The 18,723-nt window shown below is 34.2% G+C and overlaps 1 protein-coding gene across 5 annotated transcripts in view; it reads left to right on the top strand.

Annotated features, from left to right (window-relative positions):
* The window catches only part of LOC126840903 (disintegrin and metalloproteinase domain-containing protein 11), a 200,482-nt gene that overhangs the window by 119,430 nt on the left and 62,329 nt on the right, over positions 1-18,723 (top strand). For all 5 annotated transcript variants that reach the window (XM_050576905.1, XM_050576904.1, XM_050576906.1 and 2 more), the window contains exon 2: positions 7,986-8,036. In XM_050576905.1, coding sequence (XP_050432862.1) covers positions 7,986-8,036 — 51 coding nt within the window. The remainder of the gene's footprint in view (positions 1-7,985; positions 8,037-18,723) is intronic.

Below are 18,723 nucleotides of genomic sequence, written 5' to 3'. Positions count from 1 at the left end.
TCAAAATCAGAATTTCGTTGGGAGTTTCAATTTCTTATAATAGAAACAGACAGAACGTATCAGGCCTGGAAATATATTGTGTAGCATTTAACGTTTAACGCAACAAAAATAAATAATTCATCGGCAGACACATTCGTTTCGACAGTGCGGAATGTGGCGCTGCGCAGTGACAAGATAATAATTTTTTTTCCTTTTACATTGCGGGGAATTCAAACAATGTTCGATAGCCGGGATAACTCAATGCTCGAACTCGGCTGTCTTATATATTTTATTCTACACATTTATGTATGTTTACATTACAATTCATTTCATTTTTTTGGTTCCTCGGTCGTTTTCTTCTTAACGGTTGATTTAACGGCGGAGAAGCTCGTCTCTATCTCCCTGCTAGTACTCGGGACCGAATAGAAGTAATAACAGTGTGTATTTTTTTTGCAAAAATACACATCCAACCGCAAGAAAATAGAAACTTTTTTGAAAAAAATCGTCAACGGTTAACGCTGTGGTAATGCTAAATTTTTTTTACACGCATGTAAATACATAATAATAATTTTCTATGTGCAATGATTTTGGTGTCTGCTACTTTTGCCTCTCTGACATATATAGTAAAACTAATCTTTCAGCTAAAAAAAAAATACAAACAAGATTTGATGGTTTTAGATATTGCAAATACGAATATAAAATCGCATTTAAATTCAAGGTGTGTACAGCGTTGATTTCTAAAAATGATTTGACATGTTTGTGATTATTTTTTTACATCAGTATAATATAATATTTTCATAAACCGCCAGATGGAATATAAAACAGCAACAGCTATAGTTTGTTGTCACAGTTTTGACGGGAATTTTCATCAAATACACACTCCGGTGATGATCGATTGGAATAATATCGTTTCGAATGGGAATTTACTTTTACAAAAAATAATATATATAATACAACAGCTGTCTAATTATTGCGCGAAACACAGACGGTGTCAGTATATTTTACCTAAATCAGCGTTATGATGACAGAAATCAAATTTGTTTCGAGACTAATGTACTATACTATAATATTATTATGTTCTTAATTTTAGAGATTTGACGATCGCCCGAAGTAACCTTTACTCCTGCTGGAACATTCTGCTTGCACATTAATGGATGTTAAGTGTTTTGCCCGTGTCGCTTATAAAGCACGACACGTACATCAGTCGGCCATGGCAGTTTTTCATATTAATTTTTAATAATTCAAGCTATAAAGAACAGTAGGTACCTAGTTGTACCGCGTGTCGTTATTATTATTACTACACCATAGTCATACATGTTTGATTGCGAGTTGGGCGTTTAATAATTCTCGGAATAATTTCATCGTTTTAAAAAGCTTGGAACTTTTTTTTTGTTACGACATTTAAGCGCGCATTACATTGTTTGTCACAATGTAAAAATAAAATAAAAGACGTATTATTCCCTAACGCACAATAGAACCAAAAAGACACTGAACTACCGTCACTTATATAAGCGGTTTTAAGATGAAAAAACTGACTACACTTTAAAAGTATTAAAGTAAAGTAGGTATATTCGTACCTACCTTACTTTAATACTTTCAAAGTGTAGTCTGCGCATATTATTTTCATAAGTCATTCGAACTATTTTGATGAATATTAAATTAGCGTGCCGTATGCATTTTAAAAGGTCGCGCACTTGCCTCGTTTTTATTATCAGACTTCATTTCTAATAAACTTCCACGGTTATTGAACACTCTATTGTACACAAATATCGTGTACAATATCAGTTGCAAACATTTTTGTTCATTGCATAAGTGTATGTCTAAAAAAGCAACATTGTTGAGTGCGCTAGACCGCGAGTTTTAGCTTTTATGCTATATCTTTAAATTTGTCTTCATGATTTTATAAAAAGCTTAAAAATATTATTGCGTCAACTTAATTCCATTTTTTAATGATAAAAGAATTCCAAGCAAATTACTTAAAAATAATAAATAAAAGCTGCGTTTCGCCGAATCAATTTATGTTTACAGATAAATTGTACATTTATTCAGCAAATAATTTGTGTTGGTGTTCAATGTTTATAATATAATATAAATTACTAACATTTTTATTAAAATATTTTACGTCTCCTTTGTAGTAAGGAAAGTGCTGATCAGCTGACGGGCAAACAAAATAAATTATTTACCGAAGTTTACCTAAGTTTATCGATATTATTCAACATCTATACTGGTCGAAGTCGTTAATATCTAAGGATTAAGTATACTTAATTTTCACTTAATCAACATTTTTCTTGGTTATATTTTAAACATAACAAAATACATATTACTCAGATTATAAATATCAATCAGAATATCAATCAGTGGCATATTAACTTCAACTGTAATAATATATTTACCGACACAATATAATATTATAATGATATATTATATTTTTATGAAACATAAACAACATATTTGTATACGACTTTGTAGATGATAATATGGCGTGTATACGGAATGTACGTATTTATTGGAATGGATTTAGATAGAAACACTCTTTTTTGAATAATATCCGGCGTTTCCATAATAGTAAAATATACAAAAAAAAAAAGAAACTGCATGGACGGCGTTTCCCTTTTCGGCACAAAGCGATCGACGGCCACCGATTTACAAATCCTTTGAGGGAGGCAGCCGGGGGGAGGAGAAGGGGAGGGCGTTGGAAAGGAAATGAAAAATCCGGTGCTTTGCATGAGGCTTTATAAAAATAAACATATATGTATACATGTCTAGGAACCAGCGGGCGTTAGAGGGGTTAAGAGGAAACGGTTGCGGTGGGGCCGAAGCTCAGACTTGTATACTCTTGTGTTCACCGCAATATTTTCCCCGTCACCGATAGTAGTATTGGGTCGCCTCGGCGCCAACGGGATATTGTTAATAATAATTTACAAGCAATGTACATACAGGCGGACCGCACGATATAACATATTTGTCGTACAAACGGCGTACGCTTAACCTGCTGTGTGGAGGCTCGGCGATCCGGACAGGTAATATGTTTTGCGGTCTCTAGATTTCAGACACGACCCGTCTGAATATTGATACACGGTGTATAACATAAAAGTAGAATATATATGTATATATATATATATATATATATATATATATTATATACGTACAAGATTCGATCAAAACACGCACTACCGGCCGGGCTTTGTTCCAAGTTGGTCAAAGAAGAAGAGAACGGCGACGTCGACGATAAAGCAGCGGTAATACATCCCATTGCGGTAGACGGATTTTCATAGATCGAATAAAAAACCCAGACGTACGCATGTTGTATAATATTTGTTTTTTATAGTTTGTCTGAAGGTTATTATTATGTTTTTTTTTTTTCACACACACAGGCCACAGCACATAGACTTCAGTCGAGACAGAGTCACGGATACGGCCGAGCGTTTGATATTAGAATTCCTACGCTTTACCGTGCGTTATCTTCGGCAAAGCGTTCGAATCCTAAAACCAAACCCCGGCACGTTTAACGTCATAACAAAGACGTTTGGATGACGGCGTAAACCACATTTTTTGTGCAGACCGCGAAACAACTCAAACCTTTTTTTTTTTATGTAAATTATAATTGCGTTTTACGTACACGTGTTTCAAAAGTGACACCAGTAAAAAAAAAAATTGTGTTTTTCAGTTTGGGTAAACAATTCTCTAAAAAAAAAATCATATTTTTTAATATTTGTTTATTTTCTGACTTGTGTCACTTTTAAAACATACGGGCGTTTAGTTATGTATTAAATAAAATCACATTGTATTAAACACCATCAACGGCTATGGTGTCTAATACTCTTGATAATGTTAAGCATTTCTTTTTCTTGGATTCAAAATTATATAGAATAATCGTTAATATCGTTAATATGATGTACTATTATATAGATGAATATTATCAGAAGTAATGAAAATCTAAAGGGTATAAGTGATTTTAAATTTTATAAAATTTCACCGAAGAGAATTTATGAAAAAATATTCGTTCAACTTGTTCTTGTGGTTAAAGTTTATTAGTTTATTTCAAAAATCTATGACAAATTATAGAATTAAAACATATATAAATATGTCTCATTAATTAATACCGTATGACTAAAAATGATTTTTGTTTTGATGTCACTTGTACCTTTTCGGTCTTATTCCTTCATTTAAATATTAAATTTATTTTAATTTAATGAACTTATTTTGTTAAAAGTTTCTTTGTTTACTATGTAGATTATTAAACTTAATTAGTTGAGTGTTAAAAAATATTATGTACCTATACTAAAAACTATTTGTTTCTTTTACTAAAACAAAGTACCCATACGTACCCATAAAAGATGTATTCAAAAAATTAACGTAATCCAATCTTTAAAGTGTACTATCTAGTATGTACTGTATGGAATGTACTTCTGAAAACTATTTGCGGTAGAGACCTTAACAATAACATTTTGTTTGACATAACTGACTGTATGCATGGAAAAATCTGTATGAGAAAAAAAATTATAAAACATATTATGCAGTAATAATAAAGACATCAAAATATACAACCTACATATATGTATATGCGTTCTCAGCTTCGTATTGAAGTTTAAACGATTAGGTTCCGTGCCTTACCGAGAGCAATAAAAAAAATATGTTTCTAAAATTCTATTATAATATACAAGCCGATTGGAAAATAATAATGCAACAAGAAAGATTTGAATAAAATCGTTTTGTCGAACGATTTGGATGCCAAGTGGTTCTTTTTGGTGTTTTTAATGATTTCTTATTTGAAATATATTGGTTTCTCAATAAAATTGGACGGCGAAAAGGCGTTTTAAGAACTCAATTATTTGTTGTATATATTAAAAATGAAAACGAAATAATCTGATGGAATTCGAGTTTGAATATATATATATATATATTTATTTATAAGTGTTTTTTTATAAGCCACCAAACGAACAAAGAATACGATTATTAATGTATGTATAGATTTTTTTCTGGCTCTTTAAATAAATATATATATATACACATTTATATTCATTTATTTGTAAAAAAAAAAAATAATAATAATAAAATATTTCAAAACGGCGTTTCGGGGAAAAACGAGTACCGATAACTGATAATAGCAGGTAAAACGGTTTTTTTTTATTTATTTTTTCAATCGATTGCAACGGATGCCGTGCCTTCGGAGAAAATACAACTTCGGGCAGGCGAGAATAACGCGTTAGGTTAAACCCGTATTCGGCCTGACCGAATCGGGTAAAAGCCTTTGAACGTGGGAATTGTGTTCAAAACCGACCTTGCCAACTTAACAAACGTCACAAACCGATCGACTGCGCCATTTCTCTCGTCCAAACGAATCGAGTCGAGTCGGTGCGGACGCTTAAAGGGAAAACCTACACGTACACCAAGCGAGAGCCACACAGGAACCGAAGAATCGCATTATTCGCTATATCCGAGTTGATGGTTTTGTCTGTTTGTATGGAACTTGCTATGCATTTAGAATATATACACATGTAAATATATGTATATAAATTCGTGCGTGTATGTGCGTTTTAAGTGAGAACGCCATTTGTCTCCGGAGCCGTCACAACTGGTGACACCGATTCGAACATATCCTGCAATTACCACACACACAACGTCGTCTGGCTTTTTGTCTCTCCGTCGGTGTTAGTGTTCGATACAAATCCACAGAAGGCTCTTGTCGTCCGTCCGTTTTCATTGTGATTTTAAATAGCGTATCGTCACCAAACCCTCCTCTACTTTTCCCATTCTGCAGAAACCGCGCAAACGTACTACTTGTCTTTCCCGATTTTTTACCTTCCCCTCGACCAACGACATTGTTAAGTATAACATAACGTTGTTATCGTGGCGCTAATAATGTGTAATGTAATATATACATAGATATGATGTGCGCACGTTAATCTCCGGGCACCGCGTTTATTAGGTGCACCACTAATACACGACTCGACGTGTGATTGACAGTTATGACTGAATAACGATTAATTTCCACTGCATGTGTTCGCCATGTACCGCGGTACATGATTGATTGTTATTTAGCGTTTTGTGGCGAACCGTGTCTTTTGTAAATTATTGCATTACCGCGGAAAACAAAAGATCGTCGAAGGCTTATAAGTGGGCGAGCACGATCATTTCAAACACAACAATTATATTATTAAAAACGCGCGATTAGTGTACGAGATAAAAAGAAAACTATAAACAACTAAGTCGACTCAATATTACACGATACGCGTTTATAAGTAAGGTTTTCGTTTAGGTTTCACACTCAAATGTAGACTCTATGCAAGTTTAAAAGAATTCGCCAACTCTAGTATGAATGGCTCTCGACATACTTTGAGCGGCAGCTGCTTTTGAAAAGAACATAATATATTGTTTCTAATTTTCTACAATATATATATATGTTTTATGTAAACTCGACCGTATGACGTGTTTTTGTAATTAGGTCGAATCAATTTTCTTTTTTTTGTGACAAAAAAGAACATCAAACACCTTAAAAAATTGATTTAGAGCGCGGGTACTTGACATGAATATACACTGTACAGTTTGGCAACAATTAGGTTGATTAATTTGAAATATATCAGCACAAGACAGCGTTTTTCTAAACTGTACAGCCACCGAAGATTTATAAGATAATCACGCCATTTTTTTTTTTTTGCCTTGGATACCACTGGCCAATTGATGTGATCGTATTGCTGTAAACTAACAAAGGCATTCGGAACTTATTTTGTTTTGTTTGGTTTTGTTCTACTACTATTTTTTAGAACGCTCGATACGTCCATACATAATTCATGAATACCTATGTGTACGGAAATATAAATCCTCGCTTTTCTTGTTGAATACAAAACGCTGTTTGCCCGTTTAATATAAAATATTTGGACACGCACATATTTTCTTTAACCTAAAGGCCGACGAGGAGTTTGAGGGGGCCGCGTTGGCTGGTTTTCCGGTTGTATCGCAATATCTATCAATATTTTTGTTATAATTTCCATTGTCATAAATTCTAATATTATGAGCCATGTATTATTATGCTGGGCAGCTCCTATGTTTACGACCTCCCGAACATGCCATAGTATCTCATAGTCTTGTAACTGTTAACGTGTACGCACTAGATTTGCCTACCCGACGCGCCGTTTAATCAGTACAGGACTGTCACAATTATGTCCGGTATACAAGTAGTTGATAAATATTTCACTTATTAAAATAATTTGTTATTACTGTATTACTATACGACTATAAACAGTCGGCGAAATGAATAGTATGTTGAGAGATAACAACTTCCACAAAATATAATTATTTGTATGAAACATGAACACTGCAGTTATGACATGATGCATTGTAAAGGTATATCTGGATCGAATAACACAGTATATTTTACCTACATATAAGCATTATATTGGACAAATAATTTTTGTTTTTGTGAATTTGATACTTAAAATTTGGTTTTTAATATTGATTATTTATCTATAAATAAATAAAATACATTCTACGATGTCTCCTATGCAAAGTTTTACACACGAATTGACATAATATGACACCCAAGGTAGATATTTTTATTTTCTTGTTATTACAATTTAAATAAGTGTACGCGCGTGTACGGAAACGAATTTCGTTCTACACGGAATTAAAGAAATACCGCTAGTATTGTTGTTATACAGCGTTGGGCGAATTTATCTAGATTAATTTATTTAGATTTAATAAATAAATAACTGAAATACCGGACATTTGTTCGTATATAATATACGACTCCGTGCTAGCGAAGATAAATATGTAAAGAAACGGAATGTCCGAGCTATGCGAATAAAATATTCATAACATACTAGTAATGATTTGTTTGTCCACAATCGTGTATAGGTATGTCCAACTAACTTGGGTTGGAATAGCTGTTATTCGACATGGTATTTGCCTACATGCACGTTACACGGCTATTGTAATAATTAGCGATATTGTTTAATATTAAAATATGCAACATTAGCTAACCGAGTCGTATCTGGTTTGTGTTTCAGAAGCTGACTACACGCTGGACGACTCGTACTGGAACGAAGAGAGCCCCGTCGGTGAGTTTCAGCCAATGTATTTTATTGTACATATTACTATACAAAATTTGCATAGGGCGCGCGTTTGGTCGGGTTTTTTTTTTCACTCGGTCCATTTCGGTATTTTAATAAATTTCTTTTCCGTTTTTTTTTTTTTTTTACTGCGACGATTATTGTAGGAATAAAAAAATATATAAATTAAAACCGCGTCTCCCGTCCGTCCGTTATAGTGTATGTGTTTTGTATATATTATATGTTTTTTGCCGTGTTTACTCGTGTCGACCCGTTCACCCTTCGACCCCCGTCCCCCCTTGCCGTCGCTAATTTATGCGTTCAAATTACTACTGACGCCGGCTCCTCTTGGCTATTAATTCATTTCGCTCCATAAATGTGTGTTGTGCGTATGTGTGCATTACATATATATATATATATATATATATAAATATACATACACACATACAGGGTGTTCCAGCATAATACAACGCTCATCTATCTGTTCTGGCGACGCGTATCTATGTGTTAAAAACGTATTAAGCTCTCTCGCACAGTAGATGTACATATTTTATAGTGCGCGCTTAGGTACGAGATGTGTGTTTACAGTAACCGCATATACACGGGTATAAGTATATATCGTTGGCAATTAGTGCTTTGGGTAGTAGTCCGGTCGTGGCTTTGTATTTTTTTTTTTTTGGAGGGGGGGGGAAGGAGATGTGGTACTCTTCCTTTGACAAATGACAAACTACAAGGCGATATTTCCTCTTGGCGTGCGCCGCTTTTTCGGCAATCGAACCCGTCGGATACGCTTATCATAATGTTCAGTTGGCTGACGTTATTAAGTCGGATTTCCTATTGTATATACATATATATATATATTACTGTTCGTATAATCGATTGCCCGGACGTTCGTCGTGGAACTTGCACAGTGGAAGGTCGCCCCTCAGCCCCCCTTCTAGTTTCGCCTCTACTTTCAACTGCGATGGCGGCAAAGACATTTGAACCGAAATACACATATAAGACTAATATGACCGTTTCCGGGTCGATTGGCCATTTGTTTTGACAGCGAGAGCACTAAATGGGGAGACCGCGGATCGGACGGTGCCGGAGATGACGGGCACTTTCGGACAGCACAATATTGTTCGGTCGATGGAAAAACCCATGAAAAAAAAAACAATTGGGAAAAACAATTTTCCTCTTTCGACCGGCGTTCCTGACCACGTTGTTCGTATAACGCCAATACACACAAGCCGGCACAATAATACATTCTGTCAATGCGTTCCATTGATCTAAACTACGGTATAGGCAGAGAGATCACGAGCGAGGGGCTTGGGTATTTTTAATTATCTTTAATATTGAAATTAGTGTTGAAATAAATGCAATTTAACTCCCGAGAGCTTATCAATTTTTCAAAGGCTTTCATAAACCTAAGACGGTTTAGCCTCCCCGAGCCCGGGAGAATTATCCGCCAATGGCAAATCGATTCATCCAAACGTATATAACATTATTGCAGTAATTCTAATAATTTAATACGCGGTAATTTCTTACATTTTTATGTGGAGACCTTACGCTGGTATTGTGGAAATATCAACTGTTGCGCGTAAAATCACGTTGGGGTTTCTCTATCGTCTCCCTTTCCCCCTCCCTTTGCGTCTAATCTTTAAAGAAAGCTATTGTAATGAAGTATAATAGTATTACACGTTCGATTAGCTTATTTTGCTCATTTGTAAAGTATTCGTTACAGAAGCAAAAAGTAATTCAACTTGCGTTTTTCTCCCTCGAGTCCTCGTCTAATATGTACATACACCGTGGCGGTCAAAAGTTTCAGCGGATTTGTTCTGTCGCTTTTAGAAGCCAATTTTGTTCGTTACAATAGGAAATCCGACAGATTTGAAACGTATAATTTATTTTACCTCCCTTCGATTTACTTATGTATAATAATATATTATTTTTTTCGACGGTTCGGCATTGTCGTGTAAGTTCGCGTCTGAACGCACGCACAGGTATGTATAGAATAAGGAATGATAGGACAACCGAGCGTGAGGGTGGAAACTTGTGCATTGAATTCCGCGACAGCGTGGCACTTGCTGATAAGAAATTTGATTCTCCGGCAACGGCGACGACAAAGGGCGAATCGCATGTGCAATACTACTTTGAAAAGTTTGCCACACAGATAACGATAAGGTGGTAGCCTGACTCCGTGATTCGGGGCGCTCATGCGTTTGCCGCCAAAGTTGTGTCTTCTTCTTAAACACCAAACGGCGAAAAATGTATATAAGGCGGCGATATGCGCCGTTTCTGTGTACATACCTATATATATATTATGGGTACGGTTTACGATTGATGTATTTTCGCTCGTCTTGTGAACACCGGGCTGCCAAATCGGGCTCCCTTTGAATTCCGTTTAGTAAACTTTTGCACGAAAACGCTTAAATTTAGTTTGATATGATTTTTTTCTAACGCTCAAAACGACAACGACCGCGTTTCGCGTCGAATCGATACGTACCTACCTATATAGCTACCTACAGATAGATTTAACGAATCCTTTAAAGGCCGCCGGGGCCCTTTAAGCGTTTTAGTAGGTGCTCGAGCTCATTGCGGTCAACAAGTATAGTATACAGACGGCAAGCGTTGAATCAAATGGGCCGTAAAATAAGGGGGGAAATAAATAAATAAACGAAAACGTACAGCTACGTCGAAAGCAAGCAAAAGATTCACTCCTCCGTTTCAATCACAACGGTGTCCATCTTCATCGTCCAAAAAATAAATCAAATTAATATAGTTGGATATAAATAGTAGTTTTCGTTCAAATGCCAAAACCTTTAGTCTGTACATAGTTAATATTTAATACAATGCAGCAGCTCGCCCATAGTATCATTATATCAACCAGTTTGGTTGATATAATGATACTCTGGGCTAGTTTAGCATACAAATCTCAAAACAAATACACGTTTGACCATTGTTTTACCTACTTATTAACCAAGTGGGAACGACGTCATTTGACATTTCCCCGACGGGGTAACATTTTTAAAATTGTTTTAAAATAGTTTTCGTACAAAAATATTTCTAAACACTAGAATAACCATGGCAAAACTAAAGAGGCAGATTACCCCATTTCTTTGCTTTCTGTGTATAAAAAACCGCTATTGTAATATAATATTTTGTTTATTTTTTTCTTAAAATAAGATCTCTAGTCTTATTGATGGCACGTTCGGCGACCGCCGGCTGAACAAAATAATAATTATTATTTATAATACGTTATATTGTTTTTCGGCTGGTGCGATAACGCAGCTTGAAGACTTAACGTTTAAATTAAAAAAAAAAAATAAAGGCTCCCGTTCAACTGCTCTCGGGGGCAAACGTTGGCACGTATAAATCCCGTTTTTAATTATGTTTTCTCGTAAAATTAAAAAAAAAAAACGGCATCCTGTTTACACGGAAATCTTTTTTTTTTTTTAACTAATGTATTATTAATTTCGTGTTTAACGCTGGTAATCAAACAACGGCGCTGTTTGTTACTTTATTTAATTTAGCTCGTTGCCGACAACAACGGTCGTCGAGACAAATAAAGATTAAAACGAGTGCTCCAATATGAATTTTTAACGAGACTATCCAGAACGGCTACACTTACTACTACAACTACTACTACTACTTGCTCTGACTTTACACAAGCCGAGCAAAATAACATCTACCGAGCGGACTTCTGAATACTTAATGGCTTCTTAATTATATTACTACGTTGTTGGACGCGTCACAATAGTCAACTATTAGTTAACGACTGTGCGAAAACCTGATATATTATTAATGAATAGTTGAGTCTGTGAATTTACTTTTGATATTTCCCGGACGACTTAATTTATAATACGGGATAAGGTATACCTAACTGAAAGAAAATTACAATGTACCCAGTACCAACTATAATTATTATGCTGTATAAATGTTTTTTTTCCACACAAGTATTTACTATAATATTTTATAAGGTTACTATATGAACTTATAAATTACACAATATTATTATGAAATGAAATATAGTCAATAATTACATCTTGAGATTGGTTTGATCAAAAATCGAACATGATCCTTTTAGATCCGAGGTTCGTGAATTTAACTTAACATACATTTGCTTCCGTTTTTTTGTCAGTTATTTTGCACACCGAATTTGAGAAGTGTTTTTTTTTATTAAGATAACCGTGTTTGTAAAATGTTTTCAGTATTTTATTTTTTAACAATTGAAAACGGACAATTTATAAAAGTACTCGATGAACAGATACAATTGTTATACTTTGATCTAATACCAAAAGTAGTAAATCGAACGTTCAATTGAAAATCATTGAGGGTCATTATCTGTACTTTATAAGAGAGCTGTATACAATACATAAAATATACATACTTTACATCCTTATAATTATTAGTTTTTTAAATATTTTTTTATTTATTTATAACAAGTTCAAAGAAGTTGTACGCGTACCGTGTAAAGATACCATTGTGAACTATGACAAAGCAAAATTAATTTAAAAGCAAAATTAAATAATTCTTAAATGCAATTCGAACGCCAAAGACATATTGAAAATTATCCAAGAACGGTAACGATATACATATCGTACAATTGCCGGCCATGCGTCAACTCTTATAGGCAAGCATCTCGTTAATGGCTTATCTAGTCGAGCGTGTATCAACCGTAAATATAACGTCGTTGAAGTAAAGTAATGAAAAAAAAATATATATATATGTCTATTGAATCCCTAGACTAATGTAAAGTCGGCTGTTTTTTCTTTTAAATCAAATAAATCGGATGTACCCGTGCGTTTGGCGTGGCGAGTATATGGATAAAAGTAAGTAATGAAAACGACTGATGTTCACTTAGTAATATATGGTCGTGGATACGAGTGAAAAGCGAATCGTTTGACTAGTTCTAACGGAATTCCGCTGTTTTATATTATATTTAATAATATTATACTTGGTACACACATGTATATAAAACCTAGTATGTTTTTTATTTGAAAAAAAACCCCAGCACAGTTAGGGTCGAAGCATAGTGGAGTATATAGGGGCCGGGAGGTCATGAGTCTTGAGGAATTATTATTACTAAATGTGATAGACTTACTTTCGAATAAACGTTTCAATGCGAAACTGTAGATAGTAGAACTATTAAATGTCGATAAAAGCGTTGCAAAAGCCATAATTTGCAACACTGTATTTTTACTATTTGGATGGATCAGGACTGATTTAATAATGTACAGTGGCACCATGCTCATGATTCATACACAAATAGCAACTTGGAAATTTAAGAAGTGAAAAGTACGATTTCCCCATTTTTTTTTGGTAAGTCGTACATTTTATAGTCTCACATGTCTTCAGTCTAATTTTTAGCCCTTAAGCTTTTGAGTTTCGGTCGAAAAAAAAATTTAAAAAAAAAATGTTTCCACCAGTTCCGGGAAAAAATGTTTTGATACTTTTTTCGGTTTGTCAATGTTCATGTCGAATTTTCAGTTGATAAATATGTACATTTTTTTTTTTTTTGGGTGTTTTTTCTCGATTTTGAAAGAGAAGGGGTTATGTTAAAAACACATACTATGTTAAAACAATACCACACAGCTCCGAAGCTAAAATATATATTTATATGTATGTCTTGCATGTGTGTAAGTGACGAGTGACGGCGTGCGGTATTTATGTACTCGAGAGAAAGAAAGGCGGAGAGAGAGAGAGGGAAGGAACGACGGCTGCGGCGGTCAAAGAGCTCTCGACCCGGCGAAATTTCGCCCTCCCCTCTGCCGGAAACAACATGACTGTACGGCCTAGCCGACGGTTGTACACACTCGTGACATTTTCAACAATACAGGAAGTCGAGTGGAGTGCCGTTGGTGGTTTGGGTCGGGCGCGGACGGAGTTAAGAACATAAAGAAAAACGATACTCAGCCTCGGACTTTGGGTGTAGCAGTCGTGGCGCTGGCACTTGACTGTTATATTACACATATAAGACAATGGTGTCGCACCACAAAATCGTGTGACCGCACTGCCGACCCGACCCGACCCGACCTACTATTGTTATGGCGAACAACGAACGAGAGCATTTTGTAGATTGTACGTATATGACCTTTTCAACGGGCCCAAAGAGCTTGAAGAGTCCGCTCGGTCGAGCACCGGCCGAGTGTCTTCGGAGGTGCCTCTTATGCCGTACCTTAGGTTTTTGGGAGTAGCCCCTACACGCTGACCCCTATGAATGTTGTTCGAAATTCGGCTGCAGAAAACAACACTTGGACACAGGGCGAGAGTGTAAGAAGAAAAAAAACGTCTATTTTATTCGGATATTTTTTATAGCATTACGGGTTCGCAAAACCACCACTGTTCATTGTTTCAACGTGATTGCAATGATTCAATACAAACTTAAGCTATAAACAGTTATAGGTCAACGTTTATTTCGTTTTTAAGTTATTGAACTATACGAAAGAAATGCTCACGTTGTATAGACTAATTGTCGGTTTAGGTATTTCTGTGGTATTGAATGGTTTTGAAAAAAATACTTACATTTAAAAATAAAATAAATCCGTTAATTATCATAATGGAAATTTATACTTGAATGGCTCAATTCAAATTTGTTGTAAGTACAGTTTTGGCCAAAACGTGTTTCTTCTTCTTGCTAGTTGTTCGGTTTCGAAAGTCGTGACTTCCATGCAAATATAGTGGTCCGTTTGTAATGTAAATACCTACTGTATAATCTTATAAAGAATAGAAACGTTTCTTGATGCAAAAACGTAATAAATGAATTAGTCGGCTATTTCAATCAAAAAACTTTAAAATGCTTTCCTGTAAAATCATCATTTCGTACGCACAACATTTTTTAATTAACCTATCGGTTTTGTTATAAAAAAGAAATAGTTAAAGCTTTTGTGGATAGTTTGAAAATTTCAGTGATATCCAAAACCCATCCAAGTCTGCTATGTAATGATTGCAAAATCTATCGATTATCGACTAATACGAACCTAAACGAGCATTTTCTAAATTATGATTAACATTTTACATTCGATAGGAAGATAAGATTTGATACAAATTCTTCTATTCGGCGTTCTATGTAATAATAAATTAACAGTAGCTTCCGATTAAATTTCACCTGGCTGTTACATTAATGGTAAAAATGTTGATTTTAAAATAGTTGTGGATCCTACACAAAATTATATTATTGTTTATTAAGTGGTTCGCTAGTACCTTATATATATTTTGCTTTATATATATCAGAAACGGGGAATAATATCAAGTATATTTAAAAAATAAAAAGTGCTGATATCGCTTACACGACCCAGTGCGTAAGGTTAGGTCGATTAAAAACCAAAAGGAAATATTTTTTTATATCTGTTTTTTTATGTTGTCTAAATCGTTAATCTGATTTTTTTATTTTTACAGAAAAACGTTGTACATATTTAGTAAACAAATGATTTTGAAAAATTCTAACATTTCCGCCTGTCATCGTTAACATTATTAGTGTAAATATATTATTTTAAGTGCTAGTGATAATTTGATTTTGGGAGAATTTTTCATCTACAAGCTATAATCTGTTATTAATCAGACGCTTTTGCTTTTAAATAAATTGCGTTGGCCGTGTTTACTTATGGACTGTTCCCCGTGTAAGTATAGTTTTATCACTTTCCATTTGAATATATCAAAATATTTCTATATCGCTAAACATTTTTCACAATTCCATATAATATATTATATATATGTTGTTGTTGCTGCCAGTGGAGTATTTTTTTCCTCGAATCGAACTATGTATCTTACTTCCACTGAACGCCGTCCATCAATATTGTGGTCTGAGAGGAATTCAGAAAACTAAAAGTGTATATAGCTTCCGTTATTTATGTGATAGTTCCTCTATCAATTGTTATAAGTCACATCACGATAGTTATTAGATAAACACAATTCAATTTGCTCTTCTGCTGATGATACTGGTCGACTAGCTGGGGAGCGGTTAGGCAAATTCCCCCCTTGGCTGCTCCCATTTTAAGACATGTGGTTTTTTTTTAATTTTAAGGACCGCTTTTAACCTATTCCACCGGCTCGTACACCGTCCAGCCAGACACTATTATTAGTATCTGCTCTTTGCGGGCAACACTTACTTATATACACAAATTGACAAAGAAAACAATTCTCGGTTGGTTATGTGTTTTTTTTAATCATGCGAAATTTACCATCGCCCCATAAGAATATATTTTTATTGTTGTGTTGTTTATAGGACATATTTGGTATCGCGGGCTTAAAACGCTAAATCTTGGAAGTTTCTCCATAAAATTGGCGGAGTACTTATACGTATACTTGGCAGACAAAAGTAAAAAATAATAAATGTGTTCGGTCGGTGGCAAGTATGAAAAAAAAATCTACATATATATATATATATATATATATATACTTGAGTAGTTTATTTTATGTTTAAAGTATTCGTGGAGAGAAAAAAAGTGCGAGTAAAGTTCGGATGAAATCGGGGAATGTATATCTCATCTCAGAAACAGCAGTTGCCGGCGGCGTTATTAATACGCTTAAGTTTGGTAAAAATAATGTATTGGCATGAGCAGATATAGATACTGGTGGTCGTTAAATACCGGATTTGGCACGCTGGCTAATTCGGCGGCAACCGAATCCAAATTATAAATTATATTGTATACTTATTGTTGTTGTTGTTGTTCTTCTTCTCCTCCGAGTCATATCTATCGAACCGATCAAACCCCCTTATCGCCGCGGCGTCCACGGTGTTGCTCTTTTTTGGCATTAAGCGAGATCCCGATGCATCGCTAATTACTAGTAGCCATTAACTCGTTTATATAAGTAAATAATATCCGGAGTAATATCATAAAATACGTTTCGAACAATATTCCAATCTGATGTCCGAAAACCGCACGGCATCGCTGCCACGTCTATATACCGAGGGGACGATGAGATTTAGAGGGTAATTTCTCGACTCAATAGCTGCTGCTGCTACTACACCACACTGTACTACAGGGACTCGCCTCGCTCGGATTTTAGGACGTGTGGAAGGAAAGAAAAAAAACGTTGTTGCCTAATAAAAGTGTCCCGGGAGGCCGATTGACGTTGTATTCGAGGTGATATGTGTACCTTAACGCAGAAACACGGCCATATTATATGTTTATATATATATATATATATATTATATTATATTACCGCGTTATCTGTACCTCGCAAAACGAATGATTAATGCTCACCGCCTAATAGTGTGTTGTAAAAAAATATATAAAAAATAATGTTTATTTGAATATAGAACGATTGAATTTTTTCATCCACCGTTAACGCGGTTTTGGGATCTCGTCCAAAAACTGGGCTGTAAGTCACTTGCTACACGATTTAACATCTAACTACGAGTAGGTCGGTGCGCTCAAACCAGGGAATAATGTAGTGCGATATCCCTCATGACTCTATTGGAAATCAAATTTTTTGTACAAACATATTTATATATTTTATTATTTTATTTATATATCATTGAAATAGAAATATCATTATGATATCCATTTACAACATATTTTTATCATTATTGTGTTTATAACTTGAGTTAAGTTACAACACTTAAATATAAACTTATTACTTAAGCAACAATAAATTATAAATAAAAATTATATTATTTGCCTGAATATAAATTTTTGAAAAAAAGGTTGTCGCGATAAACTAAATCAAGAATCAAGAGAATGCGACCCTACATTTTGGTAGTCACCAAAAGCATTGGCCATTAACCCAACTAATGGGTGTACAAAAATGATTTATACATTTGTGTAATTATATTGTAGTTTTTATATATTGTATGTTATGCGCCTATATTTTATGTTTTTATTCGAATAATGATCAACATTATATACATATATGTAAATACAATGTACATTGTACGTTAAATTATAATGAATACATTCGACCCTTCTCAGGTTCTTATCGTCCGATAAATATATCAATGTTATCAAGTACTCATAAAGATGAACTTTAGGCTGAAGCCTCGTTTTAACCCCTTAGGAGTGACTAATCAAATTTTAATTTTAAATATTAATTTAAATATATTCTGTCAAAATGTTACTATGTGTAAGAAATTTAAGGAAAGTGACGCTTGTTGCCTCAATGTAATGCTGATATTCCACAAAAATCCTGATATATTTCTTAATATTAATTTATAGCATCCATTGGACAATAATGTAGCTCTGATCAGTAAAACCATTTTGTTGACTGAACTGTATAACAGTAAAAAATATTAATATTCCCAAAATGTTATCAAATAAATAGGTTAATATTTAAAAATTGCGTTTTGGTAAGAGATAAAATGTTTTTAAACTATTATTTACAAAACATTGTTAAATTATTATAAAAATTGTTGTAATGTATTTTGAATATTATGATAATATTTTCCACATTTTAACTCAACATATACATAAATAACATAGTATAACGGTTTTTAATGTTTTACCTGTATTAAATATTATGATAATATTTTCTATACTTGAACTGAGCATAATATACAATATCAAAAACATTTACTTTACCGACAAACCTTGATTTTATAATATTTTTAATTTATTAACCAACTTTTTGAAATTATTAATGTTTTTTGGCTGTCCGGGAAAGATTTCTGCAGGACCTTACAACAGACGGACTTTATCTAAAATCTAATAAAAAAATTGAATCGCTTATAGTATAAATTCGGCACTACATGGCACGTGGAGGAATACGAATATAT

Source organism: Adelges cooleyi, unplaced genomic scaffold (genome assembly GCF_023614345.1).
Source record: "Adelges cooleyi isolate 19-005CV unplaced genomic scaffold, UGA_ACOO_1.1 ACOO_flye_CR_arks_rails_tigmint_CR_PRNA_376, whole genome shotgun sequence".
Taxonomy (NCBI): Eukaryota; Metazoa; Arthropoda; class Insecta; order Hemiptera; family Adelgidae; genus Adelges; species Adelges cooleyi.
The sequence above is the reverse complement of the archived record's forward strand: the minus strand, read 5'-3'. Positions and strand labels throughout refer to the sequence as shown.